General features: G+C 43.9%; 1 protein-coding gene across 1 annotated transcript in view; it reads right to left on the reverse strand.

The window, feature by feature from the left end:
* polr1a (RNA polymerase I subunit A) overlaps positions 1-14,732 on the reverse strand; it is a 171,473-nt gene that overhangs the window by 79,129 nt on the left and 77,612 nt on the right. The window contains exons 22-25 of the mRNA XM_078553686.1: positions 9,293-9,458; positions 8,444-8,665; positions 6,904-7,118; positions 830-997 (exon numbers count right to left, since the gene is read on the reverse strand). Coding sequence (XP_078409812.1) covers positions 830-997; positions 6,904-7,118; positions 8,444-8,665; positions 9,293-9,458 — 771 coding nt within the window. The remainder of the gene's footprint in view (positions 1-829; positions 998-6,903; positions 7,119-8,443; positions 8,666-9,292; positions 9,459-14,732) is intronic.

Raw genomic sequence — 14,732 nt, forward strand, 5'->3', positions numbered from 1 at the left:
GAGGAAGTGGAAGAACAAAGGGAAGGTCTGGGATAGTGCAGTGCAGAGTTGTGCTTGTGGACTATGTTCCACAAAGCAGTCACCCAGTCTGCGTTTGGTCTCCCCAGTGTAGAGGGGATCGCAATGTGAGCAGCGAATACAATACACTAAATCGAAAGAAGTACATGTAAATCACTGCTTCACCTGGAAGGTGTGTTTGGTGGCTTGGACGTGAGGAAGGGGAGGTAAAAGGGGCAAGTGTTAGGCCTCCTGTGATTGCATGGGAAGGTGCCATGGGAGGGGATGAGGTTTTGGAGGTGATTAAGCTCCCGGCGGCTTGCCTTTTAATTCACTACTTTGATCTCTGTTCCAGTGAAGCTCAAGCAACAGCACCTCATCTTTCAATTATACACTTTACAACCTGATGGATTCAACATAGGGTTCAACAATTTCGGACCATGAACTCGGTCTCCCATTTTGATTCTGTTATTTTTTGCCATATCTGAACCTTATTTTTCATGTTTTAGCTTTCGGATACAGCTGTTCATTATTCTGCCATTCACACTCAATCGAGAAAAATGCTTTTTTAAAAAAAACTACAACTATTAGCATTCCTTTTGCCTTTTGTTCTATGACAGCTTGATCATTTAATCTCTCTCTGTCCTCTACCCTATCCCAGACCTTCCCTTTTGTTCTTCCTCCCTGTTTCATCAACATTTCTACCTTCATCAGTTCTAAAGAAGCCATATTGGACTTGAAACGTTAACTCGGTTTCTCTCTCCACAGATGCTGCCAGACCTGCTGAGTCTTTCCAGCAATTCCTTGCCTTCATTTCATAATTCTCTCTTACCTGGGGATACCCAAAGTGACATTCATTTCACCTCTGCCTGCAAAATGGAAAGTGTTCAGCGTCATCTGTGTTGATGGCTCTCCAATACTTTGCGCTGCAAGGAGTCCAACTGCCTCTCCTGGCTCACACAGAGCTCGCTGCCACTTGAGACACAACAGCTCCTTTAAACTAAAGAAGGGAGAGAAAGGTGCAGTCAGGCTTTTAACTGACTATAATCCAGGTGCATTTTCCTCATCCAGCCTTTGGATCAGAGCGAAGGAAAAATACGGGAAAAGTTGTCTTTCTGACAGCTAACCCACACAAATGTCCCCGTATTTTTAAAAAATATATTCATTCATGGGATGGAAGCCTCGCTGGCTAGGCCATTTCAGGTGGCATTTAAGAGTCAACCACATTGCTGTGGGTCTGGAGTCACACGTAGGCCAGACCAGGTAAGTTAGTGAACCAGATGGGTTTTTATGACATGGTCATCATTACAGTTTTGATTGTATAAAAGGGGGAGTGGGAGGAAGAACAAAAGGAAGATCTGGGATAGTGCAGTGCAGAGACGGGCTTGTGGGCTGAATAGAGGTGTTCCGCAAAGCGGTCACCCAGTCTGTGTTTGGTCTCCCCAGTGCAGAGGAGATCGCAATGTGAGCAGCAAATACAATATATTAAATCGAAAGAAGTACATGTAAATCACTGCTTCACCTGGAGGGAGCATTTGGTGGATTGGACGTGCAGAAGAGGAGGTAAAAGGGGCAAGTGTTAGACCTCCTGCGATTGTATGGGAAGGTGCATGAGAAGACTTTTTTTTAAATACAAATTTCGAAACCAGGTCCCCTCAGCATTATCCTGGGTCTCTGTCTACTAGTCCAGTGGCAATATCATTACTCCATCACCTTCCCTCAATTAGGTCAAGGGAAAGAACAGGAAAATCCAGCATTTTATCTTACGTGTGCAACATGATTTAACTAAACATGCTATATGAACACAGCAAAATGATGTGGGATCTTGTTGAGCACAACTGGCTGTCGTGTTTCCTACATTACAAAAAAGAGTTTTGTAGAGTCCTATGGGACATGGGTTGAAAATCTTTACATAAGTGCAAGATTTTATTTCCTTCACCCTTTACATACAAACAAAAAGGGATCGTTTCCAAAGTATTTAATAAGATTTTAGGAGGCAAATTTGTAATTTTTAAACAATTCTTGAAGGCACCAATTATTCTATATTTTCACAGCAAAAGTTAATTTCAGAGCCTTTTGATCCCATAGGCTCATAGACATTTACAGCATAGGAGGCCATTCGACCCATCATGTCCGCGCCGGTCAACAAAGATCTGACGACACAAATCCCATTTTGCAGCGCTTGGCCCATAGCCCTAGAGGCTATGGCAACACAAATGAATATCTAAATACTTCTTAAATGTTACGAGAGTTTCTGACTCAACCACCCTTTCAGGCAGTGAGTTCCAGACTCCCACCACCCTCTGGGTGAAAGAATTTCTCCTCAACTCCCCTCTTAGCCTTCTACCTCTTACCTTAAATCTATGCCCCCTGGCTCTACTAATGGAAAACGTGCCTTCCTATCCACCCTATGTCCCTCATAATTTTATACACCTCTACTAGGTCCCCTTTCAACCTTTGCTGCTCCAAAGTAAACAACCACAGCCTATCCAATCTTTCCTCATAGCTCAGACCCTGCAGCCCAGGCAGCATCCTGGTAAATCTCCTCTGCAGTGCAATCACATCCTTCCTATAATGTGGTGACCAGAACTGCACGCAGTACTCCAGTTGTGGCCTTACCAGCGTTTTATGCAGTTCCTGCATAACCTCCCCGCTCTTATATTCTATGCCTCGGCTAATAAAGGCAAGTATCCCATGTGCCTTCTTAACCATCTTATCCAGCTGCCCTGCTACCTTCAGGGATCTGTGGATATGCACACTAATGTCCCTCTGGTCTTCAGTACTTTCCAGGGTGCTACCATTCATAGTGTAATCCCTTGCCTTGTTAGCCTGCTCCAAGTGCAATACCTCGCACTTTTCTGTGTTGAATTCAATTTGCCACTGCTTTGGCCACCTGACCAGTCCATTGATATCCTCCTGCAGTTTACGGCTATCTTCCTCACTATTTACCACCCTACCAATTTTCGTGTCATCCATGAACTTCTTGATCACACCCCCTACATTTAAGTCCAAATCATTTATGTACACCACACACAAGGGCCCCAGCACCGAGCCCTGCGGAACCCACTGGAAACAGGCTTCCAGTCAGAGAAACATCCCTCTACCATCACCCTCTGCTTCCTGCCTCTCAGCCACCTTTGGATTCAATGTGCCACTTTGCCTTGGATCCCATGGGTTCTTACTTTCTTGACCAGTCTGCCACGAGGGACCTTATCAAAAGCCTTGTAAAAGTCCATGTAGACCACATCAAATGCATTACCCTCATCAACGCTCCTGGTTACCTCCTCAAAAAATTCGATCAAATTTGTCAAACACAACCTTTCCTTAACAAATCCATGCTGACTATCCCTGATTAATCCATGTCTCTCCAAGTGCAGATATATTCTGTTCCTCAGAATTTTTTCTAGTAACTTCCCCACCACCGAGGTTAGACTGACTGGCCTGTAATTTCCTGATCTACCCCTTTCTCCCTTTTTTAATAATGGGAGAACGTTAGCAGTCCTCTGGCACCTCACCTGTGGCCAGAGAGGATTTGAAAATTACTGCCAGGGCCCCTGATCTCTCTTCCCTTGACTCCCTCAACAGCCTGGGAAACATCTCATCCAGGCCTGCGGATTTATCCACTTTTAAGGCCGTTAAACCCGCTAGTACCTCCTCTCTCTCTATGTTAATTTCCTCTAATATTTCACAGTCCTCCACCCTGATATCTATACCTGCGTTGTCCTTTTCCATTGTGAAGACGGACGCAAAGTATTAATTGAGGACTATGTCTTCCGGGTCCATACACTGACTGCCTCTATGGTCCCTAATTGGACCTACTCTTTCCCTAGTTATTCTCTTGCTCTTTATATATTTAAAAAACCCCTTTGGGTATTCCTTTATTCTACCCACCAATGTTTTCTCATGCATTCTCTTAGCTTTCTTAATTTCCTTTTTAAGTTCCCTTCTGCACTTTTTATTCTCCTCTAGGGACCCTGCTGTATTGAGCCCTCGGTACTTGCCATAAGTTTCTTTTATTTTCTTAATCCTAACCTTTATGTCCCTTGACATCCAGCGTTCTCCAGGCTTGGTTCCCCCCCACTTTGTCTTCACGGAAACATATTTGCCCTGTACTCTCGCTATTCCCTCCTTGAACGCCTCCCACTGCTCTGTCACAGTTCCATCTGCAAGTAGCTGCTCCCAGTCCACTTGGGCCAAAGTGTATCTCATCTTAGTAAAATTAGCCTTTCCCCAATTTAGAGCTTTTATTCCTGGCCCAGCCTTATCCTTTTCCATAACTATCCTAAATCTAACTGAGTTATGGTCACTACCTCCAAAATGCTCCCCTACTGATACACCTTCCACCTGCCCAGGCTCATTTCCAAATATTAGGTCCAGAACTGTCCCCTCCCTTTTTGGGCTGTCTTTGTACTGGATCTTTACAACTCTGCTAACAGCAGAATCAGATCTTGTTTAAAATTCATTCATGGGATGTAGGCCAGCATTTATCGCCCATCTGTGGCTGCCCTCGAGAAGGTGGTGGTGAGCTCCCTTCTTGAACTGCTGCAGTCCATGTGGTGTAGATACACCTACAGTGCTGTTAAGAAGGGAGTTCCAGGGTTTTGACCCAGTGACAGTGAAGGAACGGTGATATATTTCCAAGTCAGGATGGTGAGTGACTTGGAGGGGAACTTCTAGGTGGTGGTGTTCCCATCTCCTGCTGTCCTTGTCCTTCTAGATGGTAGTGGTCATGGGTCATGATTGTTATCAGCCTCTACTGTAAGTGAGACCAAACTGCACTATCAGTGAAAGCGGACTGTGCTGGTAGTAACTACATTGTCAGTGAAGCTGAATTGTGCTAGCAGTACATACGGTCTTCACTAGCAACAGCACCAAGATGCACTCGACATAAAACTGGATTGTGTTAGCAGTCAATTGAATGGATGCAAATTATCCATAAGCAACCGAGTACTGTGCTAGCAATGACAGCAATCAACCACCAATTTGACACCAACAACTGCTGATTGCACTTCCGGCAACTATAATTAGCCACAGCCTGTATCAAATGTGATCTCAAGTGGCTGCAAAATGCAACAATCGTGAGTGCAAATGGCTATGGCCTTTGCTATCAATGGAGAGGAGCAGAACCTGTGAAACCACAGTCTTTGCAGCAATGGCTAGAAACTGAATCATAAGGTCTTCAGAGTTCCTTGTAGACGCTGGTTAAAATGATTCAGGTTATCACAATACACAGTATGATGAGTAATACAATAAAAAGCCACAGGATTCAAACTTGCTACAGTGCAAAGGTTTAAAAAAACTGCTACTTTTTACAATGACAGTGAAACAAAAACTGTTTTTACAACAGTGAAACAAAATGTAACAAATCTACGTTTCACCAACTGTGCAATCTTGCAATTAAATCAAGTAGAGATAAGTTCCTTACCCAATCTTTTCTGCCTCCAGCTCAATTCCTCATCCCTGATAAGGTATGTGTGGACTTTACTATTGCAAGGATGTGAAGTTATTAGGGAGGTTGCAGAAATGATTCACCAGAATTTATATTTCATTTTGTCACAGGATATGGGCTTCGCTGGCTGGTTCAGCATTTATTTCCCATCCCTAATTGCCCTTTCGAAAGTGGTGCTGAGCTGCCTTCTTGAATCACTGCAGTCCATGTGATGTAGGTACACCCACAGTGCTGTTCGGAAGGGAGTTCCAGGATTTTGACCCAGTGATAGTGAAGGGACGGTGATGTTGTTCCAAGTTAGTGTGTGGCTTGGAGGGGAACATGCACCTAGTGGTGCTACAATGCATTTGCTGCCCTTGTCCTAGGTCGATGTCACAGGTTTGGAAGATGCTGGCAAAGGAGCCTTGATGTGTTACTACAGTGCATCTCGTAGATGGTACACACTGCTGCTACTGTGCGCCAGTGGATGGAGTGCCAATCAAGCGGGCTGCTTTGCCCTGGATGGTGTTGAATTTCTCAAGTGTTGTTGGAGCTGTACTCATCCAGGCAAATGGAGAGTATTCCATCACACTCCTGACTTGTGCCTTTTAGATGGTGGACAGGCTTTGGGGAGTCAGGAAGTAAGTTATTCCCTGCAGAATTCCCAGACTCTGACCAGCTCTTGTAGCCATGGTATTTATATGACTGGTCTAAAAATGGTCCCAGGAATGAAGAGCTTCAGTTATATGGATAGATTGGAGAAACTGAGGTTACTCTCTTTGGAGGAGAAGAGATTAGTAACAGATTTGATAGAGGTGTTCAAAATCATGAGGGTTTGTACAGAATTGAGAAGGAGAAACTGTTCCCATTGGTGGAAGGATCAAGTACCAGAGAGCACCGTGTTAAGATAACTGGCAAAAGAAGTAATGGCGACATGAGGGAAACATTTTTTTAATGCATCAAGTAGTTAGGATCTGGAATGCACTTGCTGAGTGTGGTGGAAGCTAATTCAATCATGGCTTTCAATAGCCAACTGGATAATTATCTGAAGAGAAATTGTAGGACTATGGGGAAAAGGCATGAATGAACAAGGTGAACTGCTCTTGCAGAGAGCCGGCACAGACATGACAGGCTGTTTGGCCTCCTTATGTGTTGTCGGCAGTGTGTAATTAATTCTATGATTCTAGGTTTTGCTATGCTTGGCCTAAGGTAACGTGAATATTGAGGGCCTGGTCAACATTAAGGGACACTTAATTGAAACCATTCCCTCTCCAAATTAATTAATCACAATAATTGTAGTTAGTTAGCAATTTTTAAAAAAAAATTTCTATCGGTAACTAGCTTTTGTCCATTGTAGAGTTCATTTCCAAATGCTATTTACCCCACCTCCCCAGGCACCAGTATAACATCTGGCCTTTCTTATATTTTTAAGAGAAAAGCTAAACAAAGGTACATCAGATAAGGTACTTGATAAATACCGGTCCAGCGATAGCTCTGACTTGCTGTAGCTACTCAGTCCTTTGCCGTCTTGGTCAGTGAAGTATTTATCCACAGTATCACTAAAGTTTTCCGAAACTGAGCCAAAATAAATATCTGGGCGATAAATTGAAAAGCAAGGGTCAGGACACTGAGCAGCCTTCTTCATATATTTAAATTTTCTCTTTTCATCCAGTGACTTCCAAATCTCCAGTAGCTGCAGACAACAGAAAAACAAATCAATTTTAGTACATGCCTGGCTGGCAAAATGAGTTAAAACAGAAAAGCAAGGGACAGGACAATAGCATTCTTCAAATACTTATATTTGCTCTTTTCATTCAGCAGCTCCCAAATCTCCAGGAATTGCAAACAACACAACGCAAAATAAAACTCACTTTAGTGCATCCCTGGCTGGTACAATGGGTTAAAAACATACCTGTACTCAGTGCAGCAATTTCTGGATCCACAGTCCTTATTCTCTGTAACCTCCTTCAGCCCTCCGACGCTCTTAAGAGCCTTGCGTTCCTCCAACTCAGTCATTCTGTGCATCCCCTACTTTCTTGGTCCCACCACTGCCAGCCTGGCCTTCATCTGCCTCAGCCCAAAGCTCTGGAATTCCCTCCCTAAATCTCTCCTTCTTTGAAGCCCTCCTTAAAAACTGCCTCTTTGGCCAAGTTTTTAGCCACATGTCCAAATATCTCCTTTGGCTCAATGTCAATTTTTGTCTGATTATGCTCCTATCAAGTGGCTTGGGGTGATTTACAGCATTAAAGGTGCTACACAAATAGAAGTTGTTGCATCCACAATTTTAAAAAAGGACTTGAGAATCTAAGTTGTGAAAAATGATTTCCATTGATAACAAAATGGGTCATTCATTTGGAATCTGTACTGGATTTACATGGGAAGGTCACAAGGGATTCTTTCACACTCAGTTTCTTAAGACATGTGATGCATTACCATAAGTGGCTGCTGAAGTTGCATCAGCCCTCGACGTTTAGATAGGAAAAAAGAAAAATATTGAAGTGTATGAGGAAAGTGCAGAAAAATGAGATTAGTTAGATTAGAGTAGGTAGCTCTGGTGTGAAACCAGCACCCTTATAGAATGGGCTCTGTCTGCTGAAATTTCTCTGATTCATTGAACGCTGCCTTTTCATCTCTAGGCTCTCGATTCAGAAAGTGGTAAGGTGACAATGTAAGGTGATCGCGCTCTCAATCTGTCAGAGTCCCACAGAGAATGAGTTCGGGGAGTGCCAACCAAGTTTCAGGACAAATTTGATAGCTCATGGCCTGTAAACTGACGAGAGTTCATTCAACAGGCCACGAGTCAGTCAACCTAATCTCTGCACCCAAATTCCCTGATCTGCCCTCCCTTGCATAAACCTCAGGGGTCAATGGACTGGCGGGGGGAGGGATGATGAGGAAAGAAGCTTGTGACAGAATAGTCATACACAGACACTGGGTAGAGTAGGCTCGATGGAACAAAAAGTCTCTTCTTGCTCTTTCTGTAGTACAATGAATTCCTTATTCAGATCACACACTCACTTGGTGGGTTGCAAGTTCTCTGGAATTTGTCAGCATTCCTTCTGGGTTCACCTCCTTGATCTTACTGAACTTCTTCTGTGAATACAACAGGAATGCGCCGAGACGAGGTAAGGGAGCTGGGTGTTTTGCCTTCCATTTCTTTATTGCTTCATGTAACTTGTTTGCAGCCTTTGAATCCATTTTACTTAAAACCTCTTCCAAATGCTTTGACTTTTTGATGACCTAACAAATACAAGAGATACAGCTGCATCAAATTTGCTGAAGAGTTCCTATCCAATTTATCCCCTCCTAAACCCAGACTTCTTCCTTTATCCTTGGATACCTATTCTTCACCTGGGAGTTGAGATTGGAAATATAAGCCTAAAAACTGCAGAGGTTAGGCCAACTGAAATTTTCAAAACTGAGATTGATAGATTGTTAGGCAGGCAAGTTACGGAAGGAAGGTGGGTTGATGGAGTTAAAGACACAGGTCAGGCATGTTCTATTGAATGGCATAACAGGTTTCAGGAGCCGAATGGGATTCTCCCGCTCTTAGGCCCTTGCTCAGTGTCACACTGCCACCAAGGGTCATGAATACCAGTCAGGGCCTTCACATTTTTTAAAAAATTCATTCATGGGATGTGGTCATCGCTGGTTAGGCCAGTATTTATTGTCCATCCCAAATTGCCCTTGAGAAGGTGGTGGTGAGCTGCCTTCTTGAACCTCTGCAGTTCATGTGCTGTAGGTATGCCCACGGTGCTGTTAGGAAGGGAGTTCAACAATTTCTGCCCTCTTGTAAGGCAGATTTTTACGTGAGTTAGCCTACTAAGCAAATCTTTCAATAATTCATACATCTGAACGACAACTCACCTCATAGTTAGCAGCAATAAAGGGAAACTGTTCAGCCTGCAGGAACTGGGTCTTTGGAATATCCAAACCATCCTCACCATACAAGAACTGTACAACACTGCCATCGCTGTCTCTTACCGTGAGATCATACTGCACCACCAGCCCTTCCAAATGTTTTATAATGCATCTAAGATAAAATTCAAATCAGAGTCAATGGTATTATTTTTTCCCCTTTTCTGCGGTCAGCCGTGGCTCAGTGGTACCATGCTCACCATAGCATCACTCTCTATACTGCAGAGCAATCTGTGTTCCTTCAACTCTGACATCCTTCACTACTCTTGCTCCACTGTGCCTTCAAGCAGTTACATCTTGAGCTCTGGAATTCATTCTCTGAACCCCCTTCGCCTCTCTCTTGTGCTCTCCCTCATTAAAACCTACCTTTTGACCACATTTTCAGCCACCCATCATAACTGATAGTAAGGGGCGCACGAGAAGACTGGAGACTATACCTCATAGGCTCAGATGTCTACAGCACAGAAGGAGGTCATTCGGCCCATCGTGTCCCCGCTGGTCAACAAAGATCTGACTACACCAGTTCCATTTTCCAGCGCTTGGCCCATAGTCCTGGAGGCTAAGGCAACGCAAGTGAATATCTAAATACTTCTTAAATATTACAAGAGTTTCTGACTCAACCACCCTTTCAGGCAGTGAGTTCTAGACTCCCACCGCCCTCTGGGTGAAAAAGTTTCTCAACTCCTCTCTTACCCTTCTACCTCTTATCTTAAATCTATGCCCCCTGGTTATTGACCCCTCTACTAATGGAAAAAGTGCCTTCCTATCTACCCTAGCTATGCCCTCAATCTTATACACCTCTATCAGGTCCCCTCTCAACCTTCGCTGCTCCAAGGGAAACAATCCCAGCCTATCTAATCTTTCCTCATAGCTCACTCCCTTCCAGCCCAGGCAGCATCTCCTCTGCACCCTCTCCAGTGCAATCACATCCTCCCTATAATGTGTTGACCAGAACTGCATGCAGTACTCCAGTTGTAGCCTAACTGCTTTTTATACAGTCCCAACATAATCTCTCTGCTCTTGTATTCTATGCCTTGGCTAATAAAGGCAAGTATCCCATATGCCTGAGTGAGAAGTAGACGGAGTGTGGAGTAGGGAATTTGGTACACAAGGTGAAAGAGATGCACAGGGCAAAAGAGGTGCTCCATCTGATACCTTTTTTTTAAAAATCAGTCTCCGGTAGTTGGAACAAGAAAGGGAACTGATTGCTAAGCAAATCTGCTTTACTTTCTAGTCTCCAGTTTATAGTAAATAGTCAAAAAGTAAGCTTACAGCATGGCAGGGCAGCTCAGCTATGCGAAATGCCCAAACTGGCCTAGAGAACATGTCTGCAGGAGGCGTCGCCAGCTGCAGGAACTTGAGCGGCAGCTGGAGTCACTGTGGTGCATTCACAACGCTGAAGGCTATGTGGATAGCACGGTTAGTGAGGTGCTAAGGCAGAGAGGGACAGGTGACCACCAGAAGCTCTAGGAGGACCAGACCGGTAGTGCAGGAGTCCTCTGAATCTATCGGGCTCGTGAACCGGTTTTCCATTTTGGACGCTGGTGAGGGCGATGGTTCCTCAGGGAGTGCAGCAACAGCCAAGTTCTGGGAACCATGGGTGGTTCAGCTGCATGGGCAGGAATGAAGAAGAGTGGAAGAGGAATAGTAGTAGGGGAGCAGACAGTCATTTCTGCTGCCGTACACTTAACTCCAGGATGCTACATTTCCTCACTGGTGCCAGGGTTGAAGATATCACAGAGCGGCTGCAGGATATTCTTAAAGGAAGAGGGTGAACAGCCAGTGCCAACAACATAGGTAGAAAGAGGGATAAGGTCCTGAAAGCAGATTTTAGGGAGCTAGGCAAGACATCAAAAAGCAAGACCTCAGAGGTAGTAATCTAAGGATTACTACAAGTGCCATGCACTAGTGAGCACAGAAATAGAGCTGATGAATGCGTGGCTGGAGAGATGATGCAGGAAATATAGAAACATAGAAAATAGAAGCAGGAGTAGGTCATTCAGCCCTTCAAATCTGCTCCGCCATTCAATATGATCATGGTTGATCCTTTATCTCAACACCATACTCCCGCTCTCCCCCCAAACCACCTTGACACCTTTAGATTCCAGAAATCTATCTATTTCCTTCTCAAATTTATTCAGTGACTTGGCCTGCACAGCCCTCTGTGCTACAGAATTCCACAGGTTCGCCACCCTCTGTGAGTGAAGAATTTTCTCCTCATCTCAATCCTGAATGGCCTACCCTGTATCCTGAGATTGTGACCCATTGTTCTAGATCCCCCCAGCCAGAGGAAACATCATCCCTGCATCCAGTCTGTATCTCAGGAGGGTGGGATTCAGATTCCTGGGGCATAGGGACCAGTTCTAGGGGAGGTGGGACCTGTATAAGCTGGACGGTTTGACCCTCAATGAGGCTGGGACCAATATCCTTGCTGGGAGGTTTGCTGGTGCTACTTGGGAGGGTTTAAACAAGTTTGGCAGGGGGATTGGAACCTGAGGGTCATCTCAGATGGGGCAATATCAAAAATGGTAATAGAGGCAGAAAATCAGTGAGTGAGTCTGGAAGACAGGAAACAAAAGATAGCAAATAAAAAAGTTTGGCAGTGCTCAAGGGTAGGTACTGCGAGGAGTACAGCAAATAAAGCAGACAAGCTGAGGGTACAGATAGAAACATGGCAATATGTTATAGTGATTACAGAAACATGGCTTAAAGAGGGACAGGAATGGCAGTTCAACATTCCTGGTTACAGGGTTTTCAGATAAAAAGGGAGGTGGGTGGCAATTTTGGAAAGAGAAGCAATTATAGCTGTGAGGAGGGATGATAGGTTGTAAGGACCATCAACTGAGGCCATATGGATTGAGCTTAGGGTAAAAAAGGGACAGTCACACTACTGAAAGTGAACTATCGACCCCCAAACAGTCAGGGGGAGATAAAAGAGCAAATATGTAGGCAAATCTCTGACATTGCAAAAACAATAGAACAGGAATAGGAGGGGATTTTAACTACCTCAATATTGACTAAGGAAAGAGTAGGGCCCATAAAAGACCAAAAAGGTAACTCACGTGTGGAGGCGGAGGATGCGGGTATGGTTCTTAATGAATACTTTGCACCGGTTTTCACAAAAGAGGGGGACAATGCAGATTTTATAGTTAAGGAGGAGCAGTGTGAAGTATTGGATGTGATAAATATAGGGAGAGAGGAAGTATCAAGTGGATTAGCATCCTTGAAAGTGAATAAATCATCAGGGCCGGGTGAAATGTACCCCAGGCTTTTAAAAGAAGCCAGGGAGAAAATTGCAGAGGGTCTGACCATCATTTTCCAATCCAAAAATGATGTACCTTTGTTTAAAAAGGGAGTGAGGGTAGACCAAATAATTACAGACCAGTCAGTCTGACCTCAGTAGTGGTCAGATTAGTGGAATCAATACTGAGGGACAGGATAAACCATCACTTAAAAGACATGGGTTAATCAAGGTCAGTCAGCATGGACTTATTAAGGGAAGGTCGTGTCTGACTAATTTGATTGAATTTCTCAAGGAAGTAACAAGGAGGATTGATGAGGGTAGTGCAGTTGGTGTGGTGTACATGGATTTTAGCAAAGCTTTCGACAAGGTCTCACATGACAGACTGGGTAAAAAAATAAGTGCCCATGGAATCCAAGGGAATGTAGCCCATGGAATCCAGGGGAATGTAGCAAGCCGAATACAAAATTCTCTCAGAGTAATTGGTTAATGGATGTTTTTGTGACTGGAAGGCTGTTTCCAGTGAGGTTTTACAGGGCTCGGTACTAGAACCCCTGCTTTTTGTGGTACAGATTAATGGTTTAGACACAAATGTAGAGGGAATGATCAAGAAGTTAGCAGAAAGCACAAAAACTGACAGTGGGGTTTATAGTGAGGAGATTTGCTGTATACTGCAGGAAGGTATCAATGGACTGGTCAGGTGGGCAGATAAATGGCAAATGAAATTCAACCCAGAGAAGTGTGAGGTGATGCATTTGTGGAGGTCCAAAAAGGCAAAAGATTACACAATAAATGGGAGGTGTAGAGGAAGCGAGGGACCTTGGAGTGAATGTCCACAGATCCCTGAAGATTGCAAGGCAGCTTGATAAGGTGGTTAAGGCGGCATATGGAATCCTTTCATTTATCAGCTGAGGCATAGAATATGATAGCAGGAGGGTTATGCTGGAATTATATAAAACATTACTTAGGTCACAACTTGAGTACTGTGTGTAATTCTGGTCACCTCATTACAGAAAGGATGTAATTGCATTAGAGAGGGTACAGAGGAGATTTATGATGTTGCCACGACTGGAAAATTGCAGCTATGGGGAAAGATTGGATAGGCTGGGGTTGTTCTCCTTGGAAGAGAGGAGGCTTAGGGCGGATTTGAAGGACAAAATTGTGAGGGGCCTGGATAGAAAGGATCTATTTACTTTAGCAGAGAGGTCAGTAACTAGGGGGCATAAATGTAAAATGACTGGTACAAAGATTAGAGGGGAGATGAGGAGAATCTTTTACACCCAGAGGGTTGTGGGGGTCTGGAACTCATTGCCTGAAAGGGTAACAGAGGCAGATACCCTCAACTCATTTAAAAGGTGTCTGGATATGCACCTCAAGTGCCGAAACCTGCAGGGCTACGGACCAAATGCTGGAAAGTGGGATTAGGCTGGGAGGCTTGTTTCTCGACTGGTGCAGAGACAATGGGCCAAGTGACTACTTTCTATGCCATAAACTTTCAGTGATTCTATGAAAAATTCCTCTTACTTAAGAACTGCACAATTTAGCACATTAATTTTAAGAACGCTCAAGTTCCCAAGCAAGTTTGATCATTAATGACCCAGGCCCCGAAACAGAAATTCACTTTACCGGCAACATTCCATTTCCCCAACATGTTTCATTTGAGTTGTCTCACAGTCACTTAATAACATGAGAGAGTTGCCTTTATATAGCAGCTCAGGAAATACCAAAGTATTTTACAGATACTTCTGATCTGATGTAGGAAAAGTGGCAGCCAGGGCACAACTGCAGAATTTGAGATCTATCGTAGGGAAATTTCTAGAATCCATTATTAAGGAGCTTACAGGAGGAAAAAAATCATAGTTGTATCAGACAGAATCAACATAGTTTTATGAAAGAGAAATAGTGTTCAACTAATTTATTAGAGTTTTTCCAGGAAGTAACAAGCAAGGTGGATAAAGGGGAACCTGTGGATGTGGTGTACTTGGATTTCCAATAGGCATTTGAAAAGGTGCCACATCAAAGGTTACAGCACAAAAGTGGTTGTGGTGTAGGGGGTAACATATTAGCATAGGTAACAGATTGATTAGCTAACAGGAAGCAGAGAATAGGGATAAATGGGCCTTTTTCAAGTTGACAAGCTCTAACTAG

This window comes from Cetorhinus maximus, chromosome 1 (assembly GCF_964194155.1).
Source record: "Cetorhinus maximus chromosome 1, sCetMax3.hap1.1, whole genome shotgun sequence".
Taxonomy (NCBI): domain Eukaryota; kingdom Metazoa; phylum Chordata; class Chondrichthyes; order Lamniformes; family Cetorhinidae; genus Cetorhinus; species Cetorhinus maximus.